The sequence below is a fragment of the Spea bombifrons genome, chromosome 7 (genome assembly GCF_027358695.1).
Source record: "Spea bombifrons isolate aSpeBom1 chromosome 7, aSpeBom1.2.pri, whole genome shotgun sequence".
Lineage (NCBI taxonomy): Eukaryota > Metazoa > Chordata > Amphibia > Anura > Pelobatidae > Spea > Spea bombifrons.
Window position 1 is genome coordinate 18070468 of NC_071093.1, and position 19825 is coordinate 18090292.

Sequence of the window (19825 nt, forward strand, 5' to 3'; positions counted from 1 at the left end):
ATTCTTTACAGCATACTGGACAAAGAAGGCCCCATTACATTATAGTTGAACGCTGAACAGAGAAATGTGCCATAATGGATTTAAAAACTTCACTAAACACAGTTTATAATGGGCTGGCAAGTGCCTCCATCCATTAATCTACTTTCATATCTACAGAGAAGAAGTCAAGGGCTGTTTGATGCCATGCTGAATTCTTTCCTGGTGCCTCTTGGAGAGCAACAGATAGGTGGGCAAAAACTGTGTTGATTGTATTGTTTCACTCCTTGACAAAAAACAGAAGCCATCCCCGACTTGTGCTTACACGTTTCTACCACTAGTTTATACCGTGGTTTCTATTGTTTCTATGATCTCCAGATCAGTCTTGGATGGAGATACTATAGGGCAATTATCTTGGCCCCAGCAACGATCCGGGCTGCAATCATCTTCTGAACTGAGTTCTGCCCCCTCCTCCGTATCCTCGTCACATGATTCCAAATATGGTGCTCCCACTGCATTTATACCAGAGTCCTCCGAGTTGGATGGTGATGAGCAATGGTCTATTTTTGGCCCTGTCACGTCTTTGGCTGGGTAGACATCCTGAGGGGTTTCTCTCTCACGCCTGGCCCTGTGAGGTGGAGGCGGTGGTTGCTGGCGTTGCACATAGCACATCTTCCCATTGATACATTTCACCTGATAATTATCGAGGAAAAGATCAGAGATGGTGCAGTATCGAGGAGACTCCGGAAGGTAAGGAGGCTGGAAAGAGGAAGATACATTGAGAAAGTGCTCTGCCAGTGAGACAGATATCTGGATGGTGTTTGTCTCCTCTTGGGGCTCTGCTGGAATTTCTGTGCTTGGAAGCTGTTCTACCGGAGTCATGGGCTGATATACATACTTGCCTGCAATAAAAGAACACAGAAAAAGGGACACTATCAGCAATCATGCACAGATCATCTTTCAGATTATATCATATTTATTTTTTTTCCTAAAATTTTCACATCACTCATTCTAAACTGTAAGGCTTTGGAGGCCATCATATCTGTGACTTGTATTGAGGCATTTCAAGAACCATAAGAATAAAAGATGTTATGTAAGTTTTCTAATATGTCGTAAATTTCTCCAGGTATAACAGACAAAATTCATAGAATACATTAGTTATTGGTGCTTTTCACATGAAACTAGCATCAATTCTCTGCTTACCCAATATTCACTACGTGGGCAATTTGATATACCGTATTTGCTCGATTATAAGACGAGGTTTTTTTCAGAGCAAATGCTCTGAAAAATACCCCTCGTCTTATAATCGAGGTCGTCTTCTAATCAGACCTCGATTAGGTTGCCAAGCTGCTTACCGGTGCTTTGGTCGCGAGCAGCAGGAGAACAGGAAGCTAGAAGAGTGTCACATAACTCTGCCTCCCCCCTCCTTCCTCTGGGGGCGGGGCCAGAGAAGTTGCTCGCACAGCCGGGCCCCTGCAGAAGTCTTCGAGTGAGAGATCTGCAGTTCAGGTAAGGGGGTGGGGGAGGGTTTGCAAGTATGTGTGATTAATGGAATGAATGAGTATTTAAATGTTTGTGAATGAGTGTGTGTATGATAGCATGGATGTGTAAGGTGGGTGGTGGTGGTAGCATGGCATAGGGAGGCTGTACTCACACTCCTATCATCCCCAGGTTCCAGCATGTACTGGCTGCCTTGGCTTGATAGTAGTGTGATTGCTGTTAGCAGTTATATATATATATATATATACCTCCAGAAATGCCTTTTAACCCCCTATATGCCATTCTGCCCCATGATATGCCTTTTAACCCCCTATATGCCACTCTGGCATATAGAGGGTTAAAAGGCACATCATGGGGCAGAGTGGCAAATAGGGGGTATAAGGCATTTCTGGGGACAGAGTGGCAACCCTGGGGGCAGATGTGCATAACTGGGGGGGGGGCAGGTTGGCAAATAAAAGGAAATAAAAAAAATATATATTTTTCTCAATCATAGCTTTTATGAGATATGAAAAAAATTGTTTACATGCATTAATATTTACTAGTAAAACTTTTTTTTCTATAGGGTAGTCTTATATTCAGGCTTTTTGTTTTTTTCCTAAATTAATATTTAGATTTTGGGGGGTCGTCTTATAATCAGGGACGTCTTATAATCAAGCAAATACGGTATTACTTCTATCTAAGGATGCCAGTGATGTCACAGCTCCCTATATAATTTATGTATTTTATTTTTATCTCTGTTGAATTTTTAACCTTTTCAGAACCAATTTCTTTGTGATTTTTACCATATATTTGTTAAACAATGATTCCCCTTTTCCATATATGATACCCACACAAATCATACATTGTTTTGTTCAGGGCCTTCTTTTGTAATAACAAATACATAAAACATTAGAATCATTAATCAAAATATATAAAAACAAAAAAACAAAACTATAGTAGGAAATCTTATTTTAGGTAACAGATTACAGTAATGCTGATTACAGTAAAACCCCACATACACATTTTTTTCAAGAGGGTCACATCCATAATTAAGATATTACCCTATATTATACATTTATTGGTGATACTGGTGTAAGAGGTAGTGTCATGATTAACTCATATAACGTAGTGGATGCATGGAAGGGTAACCCAGCAGAGGTGGTTAGTTTCTTTGTTTAAGCATTCCATGAGTTAATCTGATGTTGATTTAAATGTGTTTCTTTGTACATGCCCTCCGTATCTGTTCTGGCTAGAGGTGTCATCTTCCCAAAGGACCCCTGTGGTGATTCATGGCCTAACAGATAAGGACCCTGAGTTATAGGAATTCCATTCCTATCTTAAGTGGAGGGGTTTCCATCACCTTTACCCCACCATAACTTATTGGCAGATCAAAGATGGGAACCAATTCTTGGGGAAGGTGGCATATAATCAGTCATGTGGTCAGAGGGGTGTTTTCTGGAAACAGAGTCTGATTTAGGGACAATGCAGCGACCAAAAAGCAGAACTCCATGATATACTCTGATCGGAACAACATCATAAGAACCATCTGGACTTAAGGAGTTCCTACAGGCCTGCTTATTGGAGAAACTCGTGAGTGAGGGTCCTGTGTTTAAGTCCTATTGTTTTTAAGAACTGTTTGCTGTTTTATTTTTATTTTGTATGTCTTGTTTTTTGTAATTCTGGCACTGTGTAATCTTTGTCTGTTTGTTATTAAAATATTCATAATCCAAGTCTGTCTTTGGGCTCTAGTATCGATATCCACGAACCCTAAGAGAGGATAACACGTTACCATATTGTTATTAAGTTTTACAGGATATATATATATATATATGTTGTGTGCCCGGGGTGGGTTGATATATATATAGAGATAAAGGTTCTAATTCGGATTTCTCACGAATCCGGTATCAAAATCGTGAGTGGTGGCAGACTACCTGGGGGATACAGGCAGGATTTCGGGGTTAATTTGGTGTAACTTTGTAATGCTTTGTTAAGGGGTCAAGTTAGTAAATCCAGAGGCCCGGTGCTATTAACCCCTTCATGCCCACGCCCTCCACACCGTCATGGCTTGGCAAGGAGTCCTGACCGTGACAGGTAGTACATTTTTTTAAATATTATTGGTAGGGCATTGGGTAGGGTAGTGGTAGGGCATTGGGGCACTTTTTTCTTTTTTAAATTTTTGTTTTCCTTCTTACACTTTTTTGCACCGTCCCCAGTGCATTATGGGCCGAGTGACATCACTGGGCTCCTAATACATTTTATTTATTTATACATGCATTGAATAGCCATAAAGCTATCCCGAATCTAAGACACAATCAAGGACTGGAAGATAGGTCTTACATCAGGAAAAATGGGCAGACCAGATAAGACAAATATTTCTTATCTGTTGTCAAATTCTGTTTCTATTTTTATGGTTCTCCATTTTTTATTTTGGTATGCAGGGAATACACCTCCTCTTCTGGTTGTTATATTGGCATAATTCGTATAATAATCAGAACACGCGAGCTTACTTTCAGTGGTTTCTAGAGGAACATATTTATAAAACATGTAGGTTTTAGTGGTCACCCCTACTGAGGTCCTCTCGTCCTCCCACCACCTGTATCCTTGCCCTTGTTCTTTCACATCTCCTTTTATCTCTTTGTGGTGTCCTTACCCCAACCCTAACCAATATCTTTAATCTTTCACTTTCCTCCGGGTTATTCCAATCTTCATTTAAACATGCTATCATCTTCCTTGATCCAATGTCCCTATTTAACTACCATCCATTTTCCCTTCTCCCCTTGGCCTTCAGACTGCTGGAACAATTAACCAACTAACCCACTTTCTTTCCACAAACTCTTTGCTTGACCGCCTACAATATGGTTTCCATACACAGCATTCCACTCTGCCTATACCTCTCTGTAGCTTTTGACACAGTTGGCCTCCCCCTCCTTCAACACACCCTTCATGCTCATGGCATTCATGCTATTTCCTGGCTCAAATCCTACCTCTTTGACCGCACCTTTAGCGTCTCATTAGGTGGAACTTGTTCCTCTCCCATACCACTATCTGTTCATCAGGGATCTGTTCTTGAGCATCTACTCTTCTCCATCTACACATCTTCCCTCGGAAAAGTGGTATCTTCCCTTAGCTTCCAATACCACCTAAACGCTGATGATACCCTAATCTACATTTCCTTTTTCTGACCTTTCAGCCTCTTTTCTAACTCGGTTTACCATCTGTCTTTTTGGAATTGAATCATCAATGGTGTCCCATAACCTGACGCTCAACATCTCCAAGACTGGATTTATGATAGATTATTCTGCCATCCCCTCTGTCCACTCCTGACATCGTTTTTACTGTTGACAACTCCACTATCCAGCTAACAGACCAAGTTCACTGCCTTGGTGTCACACGTGAAGCTGCTCTCTCCTTCATCTCCCATATCCAGTCAACCCTGACACCTGAAAAACATCTCCTGAATCCACTCACTCCTCACACAACAAAAATCTTAATCTTGTAATCTTTTGTGATATCCCTTTTGGATTTATTCAAATCTCTACTAATTGGTATCCCCCTCCCCCGTCTTTCAACACACCATCCACAATAGTGCACCTAGACTCAGGGCCGGCCTTTGGGGTGTGCGACCTGTGCGACCGCACAGGGCGCCACACTCCAGGGGGCGCCGCCGCCGGGTCCTCCCCCGCCGCCGCTGCTGCCGCCGCCGTCGTCACGGGGTCCTCCTCCGCCGCTGCTGCTGCCGCCGCCACGGGGTCCTCCGCCGCCGCCACGGGGTCCTCTGCCGCCGCCGCCATGGGGTCCTCCGCCACCGCGGGGTCCTCCGCCGCCGCCGCCGCGGGGTCCTCCTCCCCCGCGCCCTCTGCACCTAAATGAAAACGTTGGTTTTTTTTGTTGTTGTTTTTTTTTAACTTTAATTAACAACCTCCTTGTTAAATAAAGTTTTTTTTAACTTTATTTAAACTGTAAGGGGCTTGCATTTTCTAAGTGACTTGCTTTCTGTAAGTGACCAGTTTGTTTGTGCACCACAGCAGCAGCAGAGAAGTGGTATTATAAGTATACCAACATTGGGTTTGTATCTCAACCAGCAACAAGAGGGTTGAAGGGTTTGTGGTAAAAAAACAAAAAAAAAAACAAAAAAAAAACTGTGTTTTGCATTAACTGTTTGGTTTTTTCTCTCTCCCATTTTCTATAGTGTAATTAGTTAAGGGTGGGGTTTATAATCAATTAACTGTGTTGCTCTGTATATAAGGAAGTGGTTAAACTCACAGCTTGCTCACTGTAAGGGGCTTGCATTTTCTAAGTGACTTGCTTTCTGTAAGTGACCAGTTTGTGCACCACAGCAGTTAGTGCAACACAAGAGTGCAAGAGCAAGGAGGGTAAGTGACATAAAGCAACTGTTTAAATTCTATACTCGCGTCCCTTTATAAAGAATGAGTAAGCTTGGAGATTTCACTCAGTGCACATCATGCCATATGTATGCATGCTTGGAACAGCAGTTCCTGGGTCCATATCGCTGTGGTAAGTGTGATCAATTGGTCTCTCTGGAAGCTGAGGTTGGTGCTCTTAAGAGGCACATTGAAACACTGAGAGAGATTGACAACCTTGAGAGGAGTCTGTTGCTCACTGAGCAAAGTTTAGATGGGGCCCCTAGCAATGAGGGAGGAGATCAGTCAGAAGGGAGTCAGGCACATAGCTGGGTGACAGTAAGACGTGGTTGCAGTGGGGAAGGGAAGAGGAAGAGGCAAGCCAGCCCAGAGTCTCTCCCTCCCAACAAATTTGCCCTTTTAAGTGAGCATGTTGGGGAGGCAGACTCAGAGGTAGGCTTTGCGGAAAAAGCTGTTCTCCCTAACAGCCGGGAGAGCAGCTCATCCAATGTGCAGGGGATCCGAAAGGAAGGAAAGCCCAGGCAGGTTGTGGTGGTAGGGGATTCAATAATCAGGAAAACAGACAGGGTAATCTGTAGCTCTGATCGCAGCAACCGAATGGTTTGCTGTCTCCCGGGTGCCCGGGTTCGGCATGTTGCGGACAGAGTGGATAGATTATTGGGAGGGGCTGGTGAGGATCCAGCTGTCTTGGTGCACATTGGCACCAATGACCTAGTAAGAGGAAGATGGAGTGTCCTAAAAGATAATTTTAGGGACTTGGGTAGTAAGATTAAGAAAAGGACCTCCAAGGTAGTATTCTCAGAGATACTACCTGTGCCATGCGCTACACCAGAAAGGCAGCGGGAGATTAGGCAGCTAAATGCATGGCTGAAGTCTTGGTGTAAGAAGGAGGGCTTTGGGTTCTTAGAGCACTGGGCTGATTTTGCTTTGGGGTACAATCTCTATAGTCGTGATGGATTGCACCTAAATGCAAGAGGGTCCAATGTGCTTGGGGAGAGAATGGTTAGACGGTTGGAGGAGATTTTAAACTAGGAATGGGGGGGGAGGGAATAAATACCGGGTTAGACAGTATAGAAAGGGAAGGCGATTTACTTAGTAACCAGGTGGGTGGATCTGGGGGCTTGGTCTATAAAGATAATAGGGAGAAGCATATGTTTTGCCCCCCAAAGCAAGGACAGAAAGTGATTGCAGCATCGGTGTTAAATGACAAGCTGAAGGTCATGTCTACAAATGCTCGCAGTTTAGGGAATAAGATCCATGAACTTGTAACAGTTGTGGCAACTGAGAATGTTGATATAGTGGCTGTTACTGAGACATGGTATAATGAGAAAAATGACTGGGACATATCAATACCGGGGTACTCTTTATATAGAAAAGATAGAAAGGGCAGGAAAGGGGGAGGGGTGGCCCAATATGTGAAAAATAACATCAAATCTAACTTAATACTAGTTGGTGAAGAGAACTTAGAGTCGGTTTGGGTTACAGTACAATTTGGCAAAAGTAAAGTAACTCGCATAGGTGTGATTTATAGACCCCCAGGACAAGTAGAAGAACTCGATAATCTACTAGTGGAGGAAATAGCTAAAATGACAGTGAAGGGGGATGTTATAATCATGGGTGACTTTAATCTCCCTGATGTGAACTGGAAAACGAAAGTAGCTGGTTGTACCAGGAGTGCGGATATTCTAAACTCCTTATTGGGATTATCTTTAAAACAGGTGGTTGAGGAACCAACTCGTAAGGAGGCCACATTGGATTTAGTGTTCACAAATGGAGATTTGTTAACAGATATTTCTGTAGGTGAAAGTTTGGGATCTAGTGATCATCAGTCTGTGTGGTTTAATATACGAACAGTGACTGAGTCACACCACACAAAAACAAAAGTTTTAGATTTTAGAAAAGCTGACTTTTCTAAAATGAGAAAATGTATAGAGGAGTCATTATCAGACTGGCACAATTTAAATGGTGTTCAGGAGAAATGGGATTTTGTAAAAGCTGTTTTATGGAAGATAACAGAAAATTGTATTAGGCTGGTCAGTAAGAGTAAAAAATTAAGGAAACCGCTGTGGTACTCTGCAGAAGTGGCCAAAATCGTGAAAGACAAGAAGTTAGCCTTTAGTAGATACAAAAATACCCAAAGTGAGGAAGATAGACAGATCTATAAAATTAGGCAGAAAGAGGCAAAGAAAGTTATAAAAACTGCCAAATCACAGGCAGAAGAGCGAATTGCCCTATCAGTAAAAAATGGAGATAAAACATTTTTTAGATATATAAATGAGAAAAGGAAAGTTAAACAAGGATTAGTTAGACTAAAAACAAAAGGCATATATGTAGAAGAGGATAAAGGTTTAGCTGACTGCCTCAACGAATATTTCTGTTCAGTTTTTACAGATGAGAATGATGGAATGGGACCTCAGTTGGGAAAAAAGACTGAATCATTTGAAATATGTGAGTTTATCGAGGCGGAGGTTTTACTTCAGTTGTCTAAGGTAAAGACAAATAAGTCGATGGGGCCTGATGGGATACACCCCAAGTTATTAAAAGAGCTTGGGGGTGTACTAGCAAAACCGTTAACTGATATATTTAACGAATCATTGGTAACGGGAGTTGTCCCTGGGGATTGGAAAGTAGCGAATGTTGTGCCTATACACAAAAACGGCAGTAGGGAGGAGTCGGGCAACTACAGGCCAGTTAGTCTTACATCTGTAGTGGGAAAATTAATGGAAACCATGTTAAAGGAAAGGATTGTTGAACATCTGAAGTCACATGGCTTTCAAGATCAAAAACAACATGGGTTTTCCTCAGGAAGATCTTGCCAAACAAATCTTATTGATTTTTTTGATTGGGTGACTAAAGTAATTGATCAAGGTGGTGCAGTAGACATTGCGTATCTGGATTTCAGTAAGGCCTTTGACACTGTCCCACATAGAAGACTTATAAATAAACTGCAATCTCTGGGTTTAGATCCCAATGTTGTTGAATGGATTAAGGAGTGGCTGAGTGACAGAAAACAGAGGGTTGTAGTCAATGGCGTATATTCAGAACAAGGTCTTGTTACCAGTGGGATACCTCAGGGATCTGTACTTGGACCCATTCTCTTTAATATTTTCATTAGTGATATTGCAGATGGTGTTGATGGAAAGGTATGTTTATTTGCCGACGACACAAAAATTTGCAACAGGGTTGATGTTCCTGGAGGAAGAAGCCAAATGGCAAACGATCTAGGTAAGCTGGAAAAATGGTCAGAGCTGTGGCAATTGGCATTTAACGTGGATAAATGCAAAGTAATGCACCTGGGGCATAAAAACCCAAGGGCAGAGTATAGACTATTTGGTACTGTCCTAACCTCAACGTGTGAGGAAAGGGATTTAGGGGTAATTATTTCTGAGGATTTAAAGGTAGGTAGACAATGCAGTAGAGCAGCAGGTAATGCTAGCAGAATGCTTGGTTGTATAGCGAGAGGTATTAGCAGTAGAAAGAGGGAAGTGCTCATGCCGCTGTACAGATCACTGGTGAGACCTCACTTGGAGTATTGTGTACAGTACTGGAGACCATATCTCCAGAAGGATATAGATATGTTGGAGAAAGTGCAGAGAAGGGCTACTAAAATGGTTTATGAATTACAAAATAAACCTTACCCGGACAGGTTAAAGGATCTTAACCTATATAGCCTGGAAAAAAGACGGGACAGGGGGGATATGATAGAAACATTTAAATACTTAAAGGGAATCAACAAAGTAAAGGAAGAAAGTTTATTTAAAAGAAGAAATAAAACCACAACAAGAGGACACAAGCATAAACTAGAGGGGCAAAGGTTTAATGGTAACATCAGAAAATATTACTTTACGGAAAGGGTAGTGGACGCATGGAATAGCCTCCCAGTGGAAGTGGTAGATGTTAATACAGTAAAGTCATTTAAGCAAGCATGGGATAGGCATAATGCCAAGCTAGATATAGGATAAGGGCAAGTACTAAAGGAGAGTACTCAGAGGTTGGGCAGACTGGATGGGCCTTCTGGCTCTTATCTGCCGTCACTTTCTATGTTTCTATGTTTCTATTTAACATGGAGGATGTTAAATAAAGTTAAAAAAACCAACAACAAAAAAAAACAACAATGTTTTCATTTATGTCCCGGGCAGGGGCGCCGAGCGGTTGCTCGTGAAGTTCTCAGCAACCGCTCGACGCCCCTTACTCTCCGTCGCGGTGCCGGCGCTCAACATGAAATGCCGGCAGGACTCCTCAAGGTAAGTTTGAAGGGGCAGAGGGGGGGTAGTTTGAAGGGGCAGAGGGGGGGTAGTTTGAAGGGGCAGAGGGGGGGTAGTTTGAAGGGGCAGAGGGGAGTAGTTTGAAGGGGCATAGGGGGGTAGTTTGAAGGGGCAGGGGGGGTAGTTTGAAGGCACAGGGGGGGTAGTTTGAAGGCACAGGGGGGGGTAGTTTGAAGGCACAGGGGGGGTAGTTTGAAGGGGCAGAGGGGGGGGCGCCAGAGGAGTAGTTCGCACAGGGCGCCGGAACACCTAAGGCCGGCTCTGCCTAGACTAATCTTCCTTTTTCACTATTCCTCATGTTCTGCTCCACAGTGTGAATCTCTCTATTGGGCCCATATACCCTCCAGAATCAAGCTTCTGACTCTGACCTATAGAGCCCCTAACAGCTCTGCACCCCAACAACTCTATCTTCTTATTTCAATAAATCCCTAACCACCCTCTGCATTCTCGCCTGACTTGTGTCTCTTCTACTAACAAGATTTCACACGTGCTGTAACCGTTCTCTGGAATTCTCTACCCTATTCCGGCAGATTTTCTCCCTCGAATTTCAGAAGCTTTTTAAAAACCCACTTTTTAAAAGCATACAACCTTTCCTCCTAACACTCAGCCAGCATCCTAATCAAGCCATCCAAGTATATATTAATGTGTGTGTGATTTTACATTATTATACTGCTTCCTATTGTAACAGTGCTACAGAATCTACTAATACTATATAAATAAATGTAATGCAAATGTATGTAAATATAGATTAAAGCTATGATTATTCTATATTGTTAACATATTTAAAGATAGGACAGACATTGTGCAGCAGTATTTATCTGGGTTACCATTTACACCAACGTTGTTTAGACACATCAAAATACTAAATCAGATTAATTTAGCTCTTTGCTATGAAGTCATTATCAATTAATTTCCTGTTTTGCATTTCTCTCTTACATTCCAGCTCTTCCAACTCTCACAAAAGCTGTCTGAAGAACACTGTACTCGGGAGATGTTGCTGAACACATATTGGGGTCTTGTTTGAAAGTGACATACACCAGAAGCTGTAAATTCATTCCCGAAACACAATTTTTGTGATTAAAAAACACAAAATAAATTACTACCACAAAGGGTAGTAAAAATTAGTGCATTGAAAGGGTTAAAATATCAGCATTTGAAATACCCTGGGGTGTCTAGTCTTCAAAAATATATGGTTTGATGGGGTAAATTACATTGGCCAGCTTCAAAGATATCTGAAATAGCACATGGGGCAGAATGACCCGATTTAAAAAAAAAACGGTTTTGAAATAGCAAAACGTTATCACGCTCTTAGGCCACGTCACACAACGGAGGAGGAGGAGGAGGAGGAGGAGTTAGCAAGCTGAACGAGGAAGTGTTGTTCATACACTACATCGGGGTGAAAGACTTCACTCCTAGGATGCTGACTGTGGATAGTGGACTCCATTTCATTTAATGTAAGAGTGGATGTTATTTATTTTTTATATATTAAAGTGCTGCTATACTCAATATGCTGCTGTCTGTCTTCCTATATATTTAAGTATCTTCTTCAATCAAAAATGTCACTTCCTGGATAGAGGTGCCCATTAAGGAAAGATCTCCTGAGTAACTATCCTCTGAGCAGGGATTGCTTAAAGACACTTGTGAATTTCTTTTGAAAGTGGGAAGTATATTTTATATTCTCCACATAAATGTGCGCCACTTTGTTTTGTATTCTATGTTTTTGTGAGCATTTGTGAAGACTGTCTCTTTTGTGTGCTGCACTCGCCAAATATTTATTGTGTAGTTATATTCACAAACCAGTTAAAACACTGCGCTTATCAGCACTCATTGTTATTTACTTGCTACTTATACTTATTGCACAATAACTTGCAGAAAAAAAGCATTCTTATTCGGGCGAATCCGAAAACAAACGTACGAACATGGCGGAGGCGGCGGCAAAACATACATGAAGACACGCAACACGAACACTCTTCGTCTTCTAATCAACCTGATCCCTTCCTCATCTAATAGGATAGAGGTGGGAGCGCTATGGGTAAGAACTAAAATATATATCTATAGATATATATGTATACAACTGGGAAGGACTATACCAAATTTTTTTGCTCAAGTGACTCCAGAACACATTAAACATAAAATTACATACATGTGTGGTGAATATATAATGTTGAAATACATATAACATATAAAATAGTATGCAATGATTTAGCAATTGTGAGTCTGGGTTTAGATATGAAGAAACAGAACCTCACGCGTTTTACCGCTGGAAAGCAGCTTCTTTGTAGGGAAATCAAGATAGCCCTGCCAGAATTAAATAATCTAATTAGTCTCTTGACTGTTGTACTGAATACATTAACATTGCAGCCAAAGGAAACCAAAGTGTTAGTCTATTGCTTTAGACCAGAACATATGAGATATTGATAATGAATGAACATAGGTTCCTTACCTCAATTACTAATACAAGGGATGAATTAGGGAGACTGAAACTTGATACTTAGGGATCCTTCTTTTAAATCAAACTTAAAGTTTGTTTCATATGTTTGTCTCTAATGTTGGGGTAAAGTTTATTGTGTGTCCTGTGGGTATGTGCAAAGGATAATTATAAAGAGACCTTTTAACTTCTCTCTCCTTTAACTCCTGACGTCGCAACTTGGCCTGGGGAGACCATGGTCTCCCCGCTCCAAGAGTTAAAGGTACGTATGAGGGACTCTATTGGTCGTTCATATGGACTTTTAACTCTTGGAGCCAAGTTGCGGTACCAGGATTTTAAAACTCTACACGAGCGACTCTATTGGTCGCGAGCAGGGGGCTCGTCTGCCATCAGCCAATGAAGTACAGGTGCACTTCATTGGTTGATTGCAGAGGAGGCCCCTGCTGGCGACCAATAGAGTTGCTCGTACAGACATTTAAAATCCTGGCGCTAAAGCTGCTACGTAGTGCGTACCGCCTTAACCCCGTATTAACCCCTTCTCTAAAAAAACGGAAAAAAACTAAGAAAAAAACGAACACGAAGAATGTACATGAATATTTGCCCGAACCAAACACAGGAACGAAGACGAACACATAGAGTTGGTCGGCACCCAAAGTCTAATAAAAACATTGGGTATTTCAAAACTCAGGACAAATAGTAGAATCTATTTAGCAGTTTTTTTCATTAACTTTTTAGGATGAGTTAAAGATTTTTCACATAAAAGTGAGAAAAAGTGTTTTTTCTCAATTTTTCATCATATTTTATTATTATTTTTTAATAGGAAATTAGATCAAAAATGGTATCTGAAGAAAGCCCTTCTTGTCCTGAAAAAAACCCCAATATATAACTTGTGTGGGTACACTAAATGGGTGAGGAGAAACAGGAGCACTGCAAAAGCTGCCTTAGTCCCAAAGGGTACAAAAAGTAAAAAGCAGCCTGGTCTTTAAGGCGTTAATGTTTTTTTATAAATGGACACCACTCAATGCAAAAGAAAAACTTCTAGTTGCTTTCAAGGCAATATCTAATTTGCTAAAACCTGCCAGTGTTGTAAATACTTAGTGAGTCTACAATCTCTGTATGAGGGTATATTAACAATTTGCAGTTTAGAATATATGGGATTAAACTGTAGAACCTAGAAGGTTGGGTAATTGAATCCTCATGAATAAACATTGTGCTGCCAGACTAATGTAGTTGTAATAACTGGGTTATCATGGTAACAAAGGGTTTGTGCTAGGGCTGCAACTAACGATTATTTTAATAATCGATTAATCGGCCGATTATTTTTTCGATTAATCGATTAATCGGATAAAAAAAAACAATATGCAAATTTTTCGTTTATTTAAAAGAATTTAATGAACTGGATGTTAAAAAACAACTTAAAATTTACATTAACATTCTTATTTTGTTATGATGTAATAAAAAACAATATTTTCAAAGTACAAGAACCCAAACACAATATTTATGAAACAAAATAACCCCAAACATTCTGAAAAGAGGTGGACTATTACTGTTCAAGAAACTTTGCCCCAGCACTTTGCACTTTGCACCCAGCACTTTGCACCCAGCACTTTGCACCCAGCACTTTGCACCCAGCCCTGGCACTTTGCACCCAGCACTTTGCACCCAGCACTTTGCCCCAGCCCTGGCACTTTGCATCCAGCACTTTGCACCCAGCATTCAGCACTTTGCACCAGCACTTTGCACTTTGCACCCAGCCCTGGCACTTTGCACCCAGCACTTTGCACCCAGCCCTGGCACTTTGCACCCAGCACTGGCACTTTGCACCCAGCACTTTGCACTGTGCCCCTGCACCCAGTCTCTAACTCTGCCCTGCACCCAGCCCTGCCCCCACATTCTGCCCTGCCCCCACACTCACACTCTGCCCTGCACCCACTCTGCCCTGCACCCACACTCACACCCTGCCCTGCATCCCCACCCCCACTCTGCCCTGCACCCAGTCTCCCACTCTGCTCTGCACCCACACTCACACCCTGCATCCCCACCCCCACTCTGCCCTGCACCCAGTCTCCTGCCCTGCACCCCCCACCCCCACTCTGCCCTGCACCCCCACCCCCACTCTGCCCTGCACCCCCACCCCCACTCTGCCCTGCACCCACACTCACGAACCGCTCTGTGCGAATGGAGCCACTCGCACAGAGCGGTTCGCTCTGTGCGAGTGGCTCCATTCGCACAGAGCGGTTCGCTCTGTGCGAGTGGCTCCATTCGCACAGAGCGAACCGCTCTGTGCGAATGGAGCCACTCGCACAGAGCGAACCGCTCTGTGCGAATGGAGCCACTCGCACAGAGCGAACCGCTCTGTGCGAATGGAGCCACTCGCACAGAGCGAACCGCTCTGTGCGAATGGAGCCACTCGCACAGAGCGAACCGCTCTGTGCGAATGGAGCCACTCGCACAGAGCGAACCGCTCTGTGCGAGTGGAGCCACTCGCACAGAGCGAACCGCTCTGTGCGAGTGGCTCCATTCGCACAGAGCGATTCGCTCTGTGCGAGTGGCTCTGTGCGATCCGTGCACATAGACATGAAGAATACTTACCTCCGGAACGCGTCACATCCGTCACGTAGCTAAAAGAAGGCGGAGACTGCAGAGCGTGTAGCAGAAGCGGGGAACGCTCGCGGAGGTAAGTAAAAGGAGCCGAGTGCTCCAACAACGAATTGATCACTCGATTAATCGATAACGGAAATCGTTATCGATGATTTCCGTTATCGATTATTATCGATTTTATCGATTCGTTGTTTCAGCTCTAGTTTGTGCATTAGAATAATGAATAGGAAGAAAAATAAGGTTGTAAAAATGCACATTTAAAAAAACTACAAGTTATATATATATTGTGTGGTTTCAGAAAATAATGATTACTACATGTGTTTCTTTAACAGTGTCGTTAAAGTATGTTTTTTTGTGTATTAGCAGAATCCTGACATGGACATATCTGTGGTATTTTAGTTAGCATCCATATTTTAAGACAGGGCACCTCTATGTTGGATTTATCATGGTGTTCAAATTCGGTCTGCCTATCTTTTTCTCACAGCATGGAGTAACATATGATACTGTATGTTCCTGTATGTACTAAGAGCAAGTCTGGTGCAAAGTGGTAAAGGTGTAACACTCAAATGGAATGTTCCATTTATTGCTATGGTGACTGCACTGCTTCGTTTGTTTGATTGTTTCGATGAAAATAGACTTATAGACAGAATATTTTATTCTGTAAAAGTGTTCAATACAGTGCAATATATGCTTACTCGGGTTGTTGACTGCATACAAATAATGGCATGTTAAGTTAACCACAAAACAGGTCACAATTTCACATTTTAATGTGAATTTTGTATTCTGATCTGTATTTTAGCCCAAATTACTCTGAAATCACTAAGCTAGGCATATGGAATACAAATATTAATTCAGTTAATGAATACCCAGCTATCCGTTCAATGAGAAAAAGATTAGAAGGGATGGCTATCCTTTGAAGCAGTGAACAGTCTAGCAGCAATCTGCTTATCAGTCCTTTCCAGAAGGAATTAGAATCAGCTGCCCATTCCCATGGAGATACAAAGCTAAGCAGCAACTTTCTTAATTAGAATTTAACCCCCCTTTTGTTTTGAAGAACTTGGAAAAAGTAAGAGTTTGTAAGCGTAAGTGAATAGCATAGCCAGCAGAACTTGCAGTCCACCACCACTCATGCATCTCAGGGATAGGTTTTGGTATTTCTTTTATCACCTGAAAACTATAAGAGATAATGACAGCAGGCTGACCTCTTTGATGTTCCAGGACCGGCACAGCCTCATAATCATCCGCCTGTGTGATGTATGACTATAGAAAAAAAATAGCTCTAAGGTTTAATTTTGTTTAATCAGGGGGCTGAAGCAGTTTGTGATGACAAATTGCACAATGCCTTCCATTGTGCTATATACCTGTGTTTAATTGTATTGCAATAATCGTTTTGGACAAATGCCATTTATGTTTTACATGGAACTTGAATAAAAAAAGGAAACATACCCTTTAAACATTTTCTCTTTCATGTTTTTTTTTCCTCATGACTAATGAATATACTCATCCATCTATATTGAATACATACATGCATGTGAAGAAATACCACAATAAATGATCCCTTACATAAAACATAATTTAAATGGATACAATTGTAAAACCATCCACCAGTTTACATAGTCTCCTTTTCAGTCTTTTTTTTGTTGTTTTTTTAATCTAGCACAGACAGCTGTTATAAAGCTTCATCTATGATGCAAATTGGAATAAAAAGCTTTAAGAGGATTGCATGGACTTTAAATTCATTCTCTTTTCTCCTTGTGATTTATCCAGCACTGAATTAATCATCATTCAGTATGTCTTATAGGACCAATTCTAATTTTAGTTGAATGGTTTGTTGGGAGCATCACAGGGCTATGCAATATTCTTAGCACTGTGAAGAATCAATTGTTGCGATCCTATATATCTATCTGTGCTTTCAATTAAAGTGGAGATTATTAATAATAAAAAAAAAGTGGGTGAGTAAGCGGGCACCCAGTATTATGTGCTATCTATATGTAATATCTATTTGAAGATCGAATCACATTTTTTAACAGTATTGACTAGCCAAAAACATATCAGTTACAAGTCTTACTATTTACCCCCTCTCCCTATCCTTACATACCTTGTTCCCGGCAGCCGGAGTCCTGTGGTGGGAGCGGGAGGCGTCCGTCTTCCCGCTCTGCCGCGGTGCACGCTTCACAGCTGAAACGCCGGCACCACGACGGAGTCACGGAGAGTGAGGGGCGCCGAGCGGTTGCTGAAAACTTCACGAGCGACCGCTCTGCGCCCCTGCCCGGGACTTAAATTAAATCACAGTTTTATTATATACCAAGAGTTTCATAAAGAGGTACACTGTATGGTGTCCAAATTCAAAAAAGACACACAAAAGAACAGAAAAAGAATGAAAAAAGGAGTGAAGGAGTACTAAGAGTCCTTCAGTAAAGATGAATCAGGTCTCTTGCTGCATTAACCCCTTAAGGACAATAGGGGTTTTTACTTGTAGTATATTGCGGGACAATGGCTCTTTTAACGTTTTTCAGTGTTACTGTTTAGATGTAATTTTCTTCTTTCTCATTTCATGCTCCCACACATATTATATATTGTTTTTTCCAGGACAAACAGGGCTTTCTTTAGATACCATTCATTTTATCATATCATCTAATTTACTATAAAAAAATGATTTTTGTTAAAAAATTACTTTTTCTCACTTTTTAAACAGAAAACTTTTACTTATCTGCAAAAACAAATGAAAAAACCTGCTAAATAGATTCTACTATTTGTCCTGAGTTTAGAAATACCCAATGTTTTTATGTTTTTTGCTTTTTTCTGCACGTTATGGGGCAATAAGTACAGGTAGCGTTTTGCCATTTCAAAACCATTTTTTCCAAATCTGGTAATTCTTCCCCCCATGTGCCATTTCGGGTATCTTTGAAGCCGGATAATGCAATTTACCCCATCAAGTCATATATTTTTAAAAACTAGACACCCCAAGGCATCTGAAATGCTGGTATTTTAACCCTTTCCATGCACTAATTTTACCACCACCCTTAGTGAAACTTTATGGTAGTAATTTTTTTTTGTATTTTTTTCACACGTGTTGTACTTCAGGTATAAATCTATCGCTCCTGGTATATGTCCGTGTCAAACAACACCCCAATATGTGTTCAGTAACATCTCCTGAGCGCAGTGATACCCCCCATGCATGGGTTTGTAGGGTTATTTGGGAAGTAAAATGCCGCCTTTGTGAGGTGTGTATTTTTTGCCATTTAGACATCTACCCCATGTCCCATATTTGGGACATCTTTGAACCCGGCCAATTCAATTTACCCCATCAAATCATATATTTTTTAATACTAGACACCCTATGGGCATTTGTAATGCCAATATTTTAACTCTTTCCATGCTGGAATTTTTGTAAAGATAAAGAATTTTAAGACTTATTAAACTTTTTTTTTTTTTTTTTCTTTGGTGACAGTGGGGATTTTTACATGTTACCATATTTTTTTAATTTTTTTTTAAACATTTTTGACCAATTTTTTTTTTTTTTTTTTAATTACTAATCACTCTCAATAGTGAGCTGGGCTCCATTGACCTTGCATGGTTGGATGCAGTACCTGCATTCAACCTGCAGGAGGAGCTCGAGAGTTCTCAAGAGGGTCTGGATAGACCCTCTGTGAACTAAGATCTATTGTTAATGCCATCCTGTGAATGACGGCAACGTCATTCACAGGATGGCACTTGTGGTTGCTCCTCGGAGCAATCACAAGGCGATCGGGGGTCGGGGGGTTGTGTTGCTACATGCCTCGATACTGTATCGATACCTCCCCTATACTTCAGACAGCCCCCCAATCTTAAACAACTGATAAGCAGGAGTGCCCTGAACAAGTCCACAAACAAAATGGCACTTTGCCCTGCTTAGAAGGAATGTGTAAAACATGCACACACCTCCAACTGTGGACATGGTGCCTATACCAAATTCAAATACACACCATAAGACCAATGGTGCCAATGTGTGCAAAGTTTCCAACAGCCCTCTATGTGGGTGAAACAAGCCAGCCATTGCATAAAAGGTTTAACATCAACAACAAGAGAGCAGAGACACCAGTGGGAGAACATTTTTGCTAAAACAGACACAGTATCAGAGACATCAGACTGGCTGTATTAATGGGACTGTTCAAAACTCAGAGGGAGAAAAAAAAATTTACCTCTTTAAATGCTGACCTCAACCGGGATAGGGAATTTGTATCCCATTATCACTTTGTAGATTAACAAACCAGACAGGCACACAAGCTGACCCCATTAGAGTTGAGAATACCTCCTGACACTTCCTTTTACGACTCCAATCCACCTCTGATTTTTACACTATTGACTGATAAAAGACATTTTGATGTTATCTGCTTCCCACTCTTAACCATGTTATTTGACTGATACTTAAAGAGAGGTTTTTCACATTTTTGTATAACATGCCTGATGAAGGGACCTTAGAGGTCTTGAAAGCTTGCAATCTATATTTACTCAATTAGCCAATAAAGGTATCATTCAAACTCCACTTGTTTCCTGTAACACATTTATATAAACAACTATAGATTCAGTATATATATTATATGACAAAACTTATGCAGAGACCTGGGGCCTTTGAAAGTAAGAATCAGGATTTTGAAAGAAACCTGAAATGCACAGGCAGCCAGTAAAGAGACTGAGAGAGGGGAGAGGTGTTA

At 41.4% G+C, this 19825-nt stretch overlaps 1 protein-coding gene across 1 annotated transcript in view; it reads right to left on the reverse strand.

The window, feature by feature from the left end:
• Positions 1-205: 205 nt before the first annotated feature.
• The window catches only part of C7H3orf70 (chromosome 7 C3orf70 homolog), a 62348-nt gene continuing 42728 nt past the window's right edge, over positions 206-19825 (reverse strand). The window contains exon 3 of the mRNA XM_053470964.1: positions 206-878. Within this exon, the coding sequence (XP_053326939.1) occupies positions 319-878 (560 nt within the window). The 3' untranslated portion in view covers positions 206-318. The remainder of the gene's footprint in view (positions 879-19825) is intronic.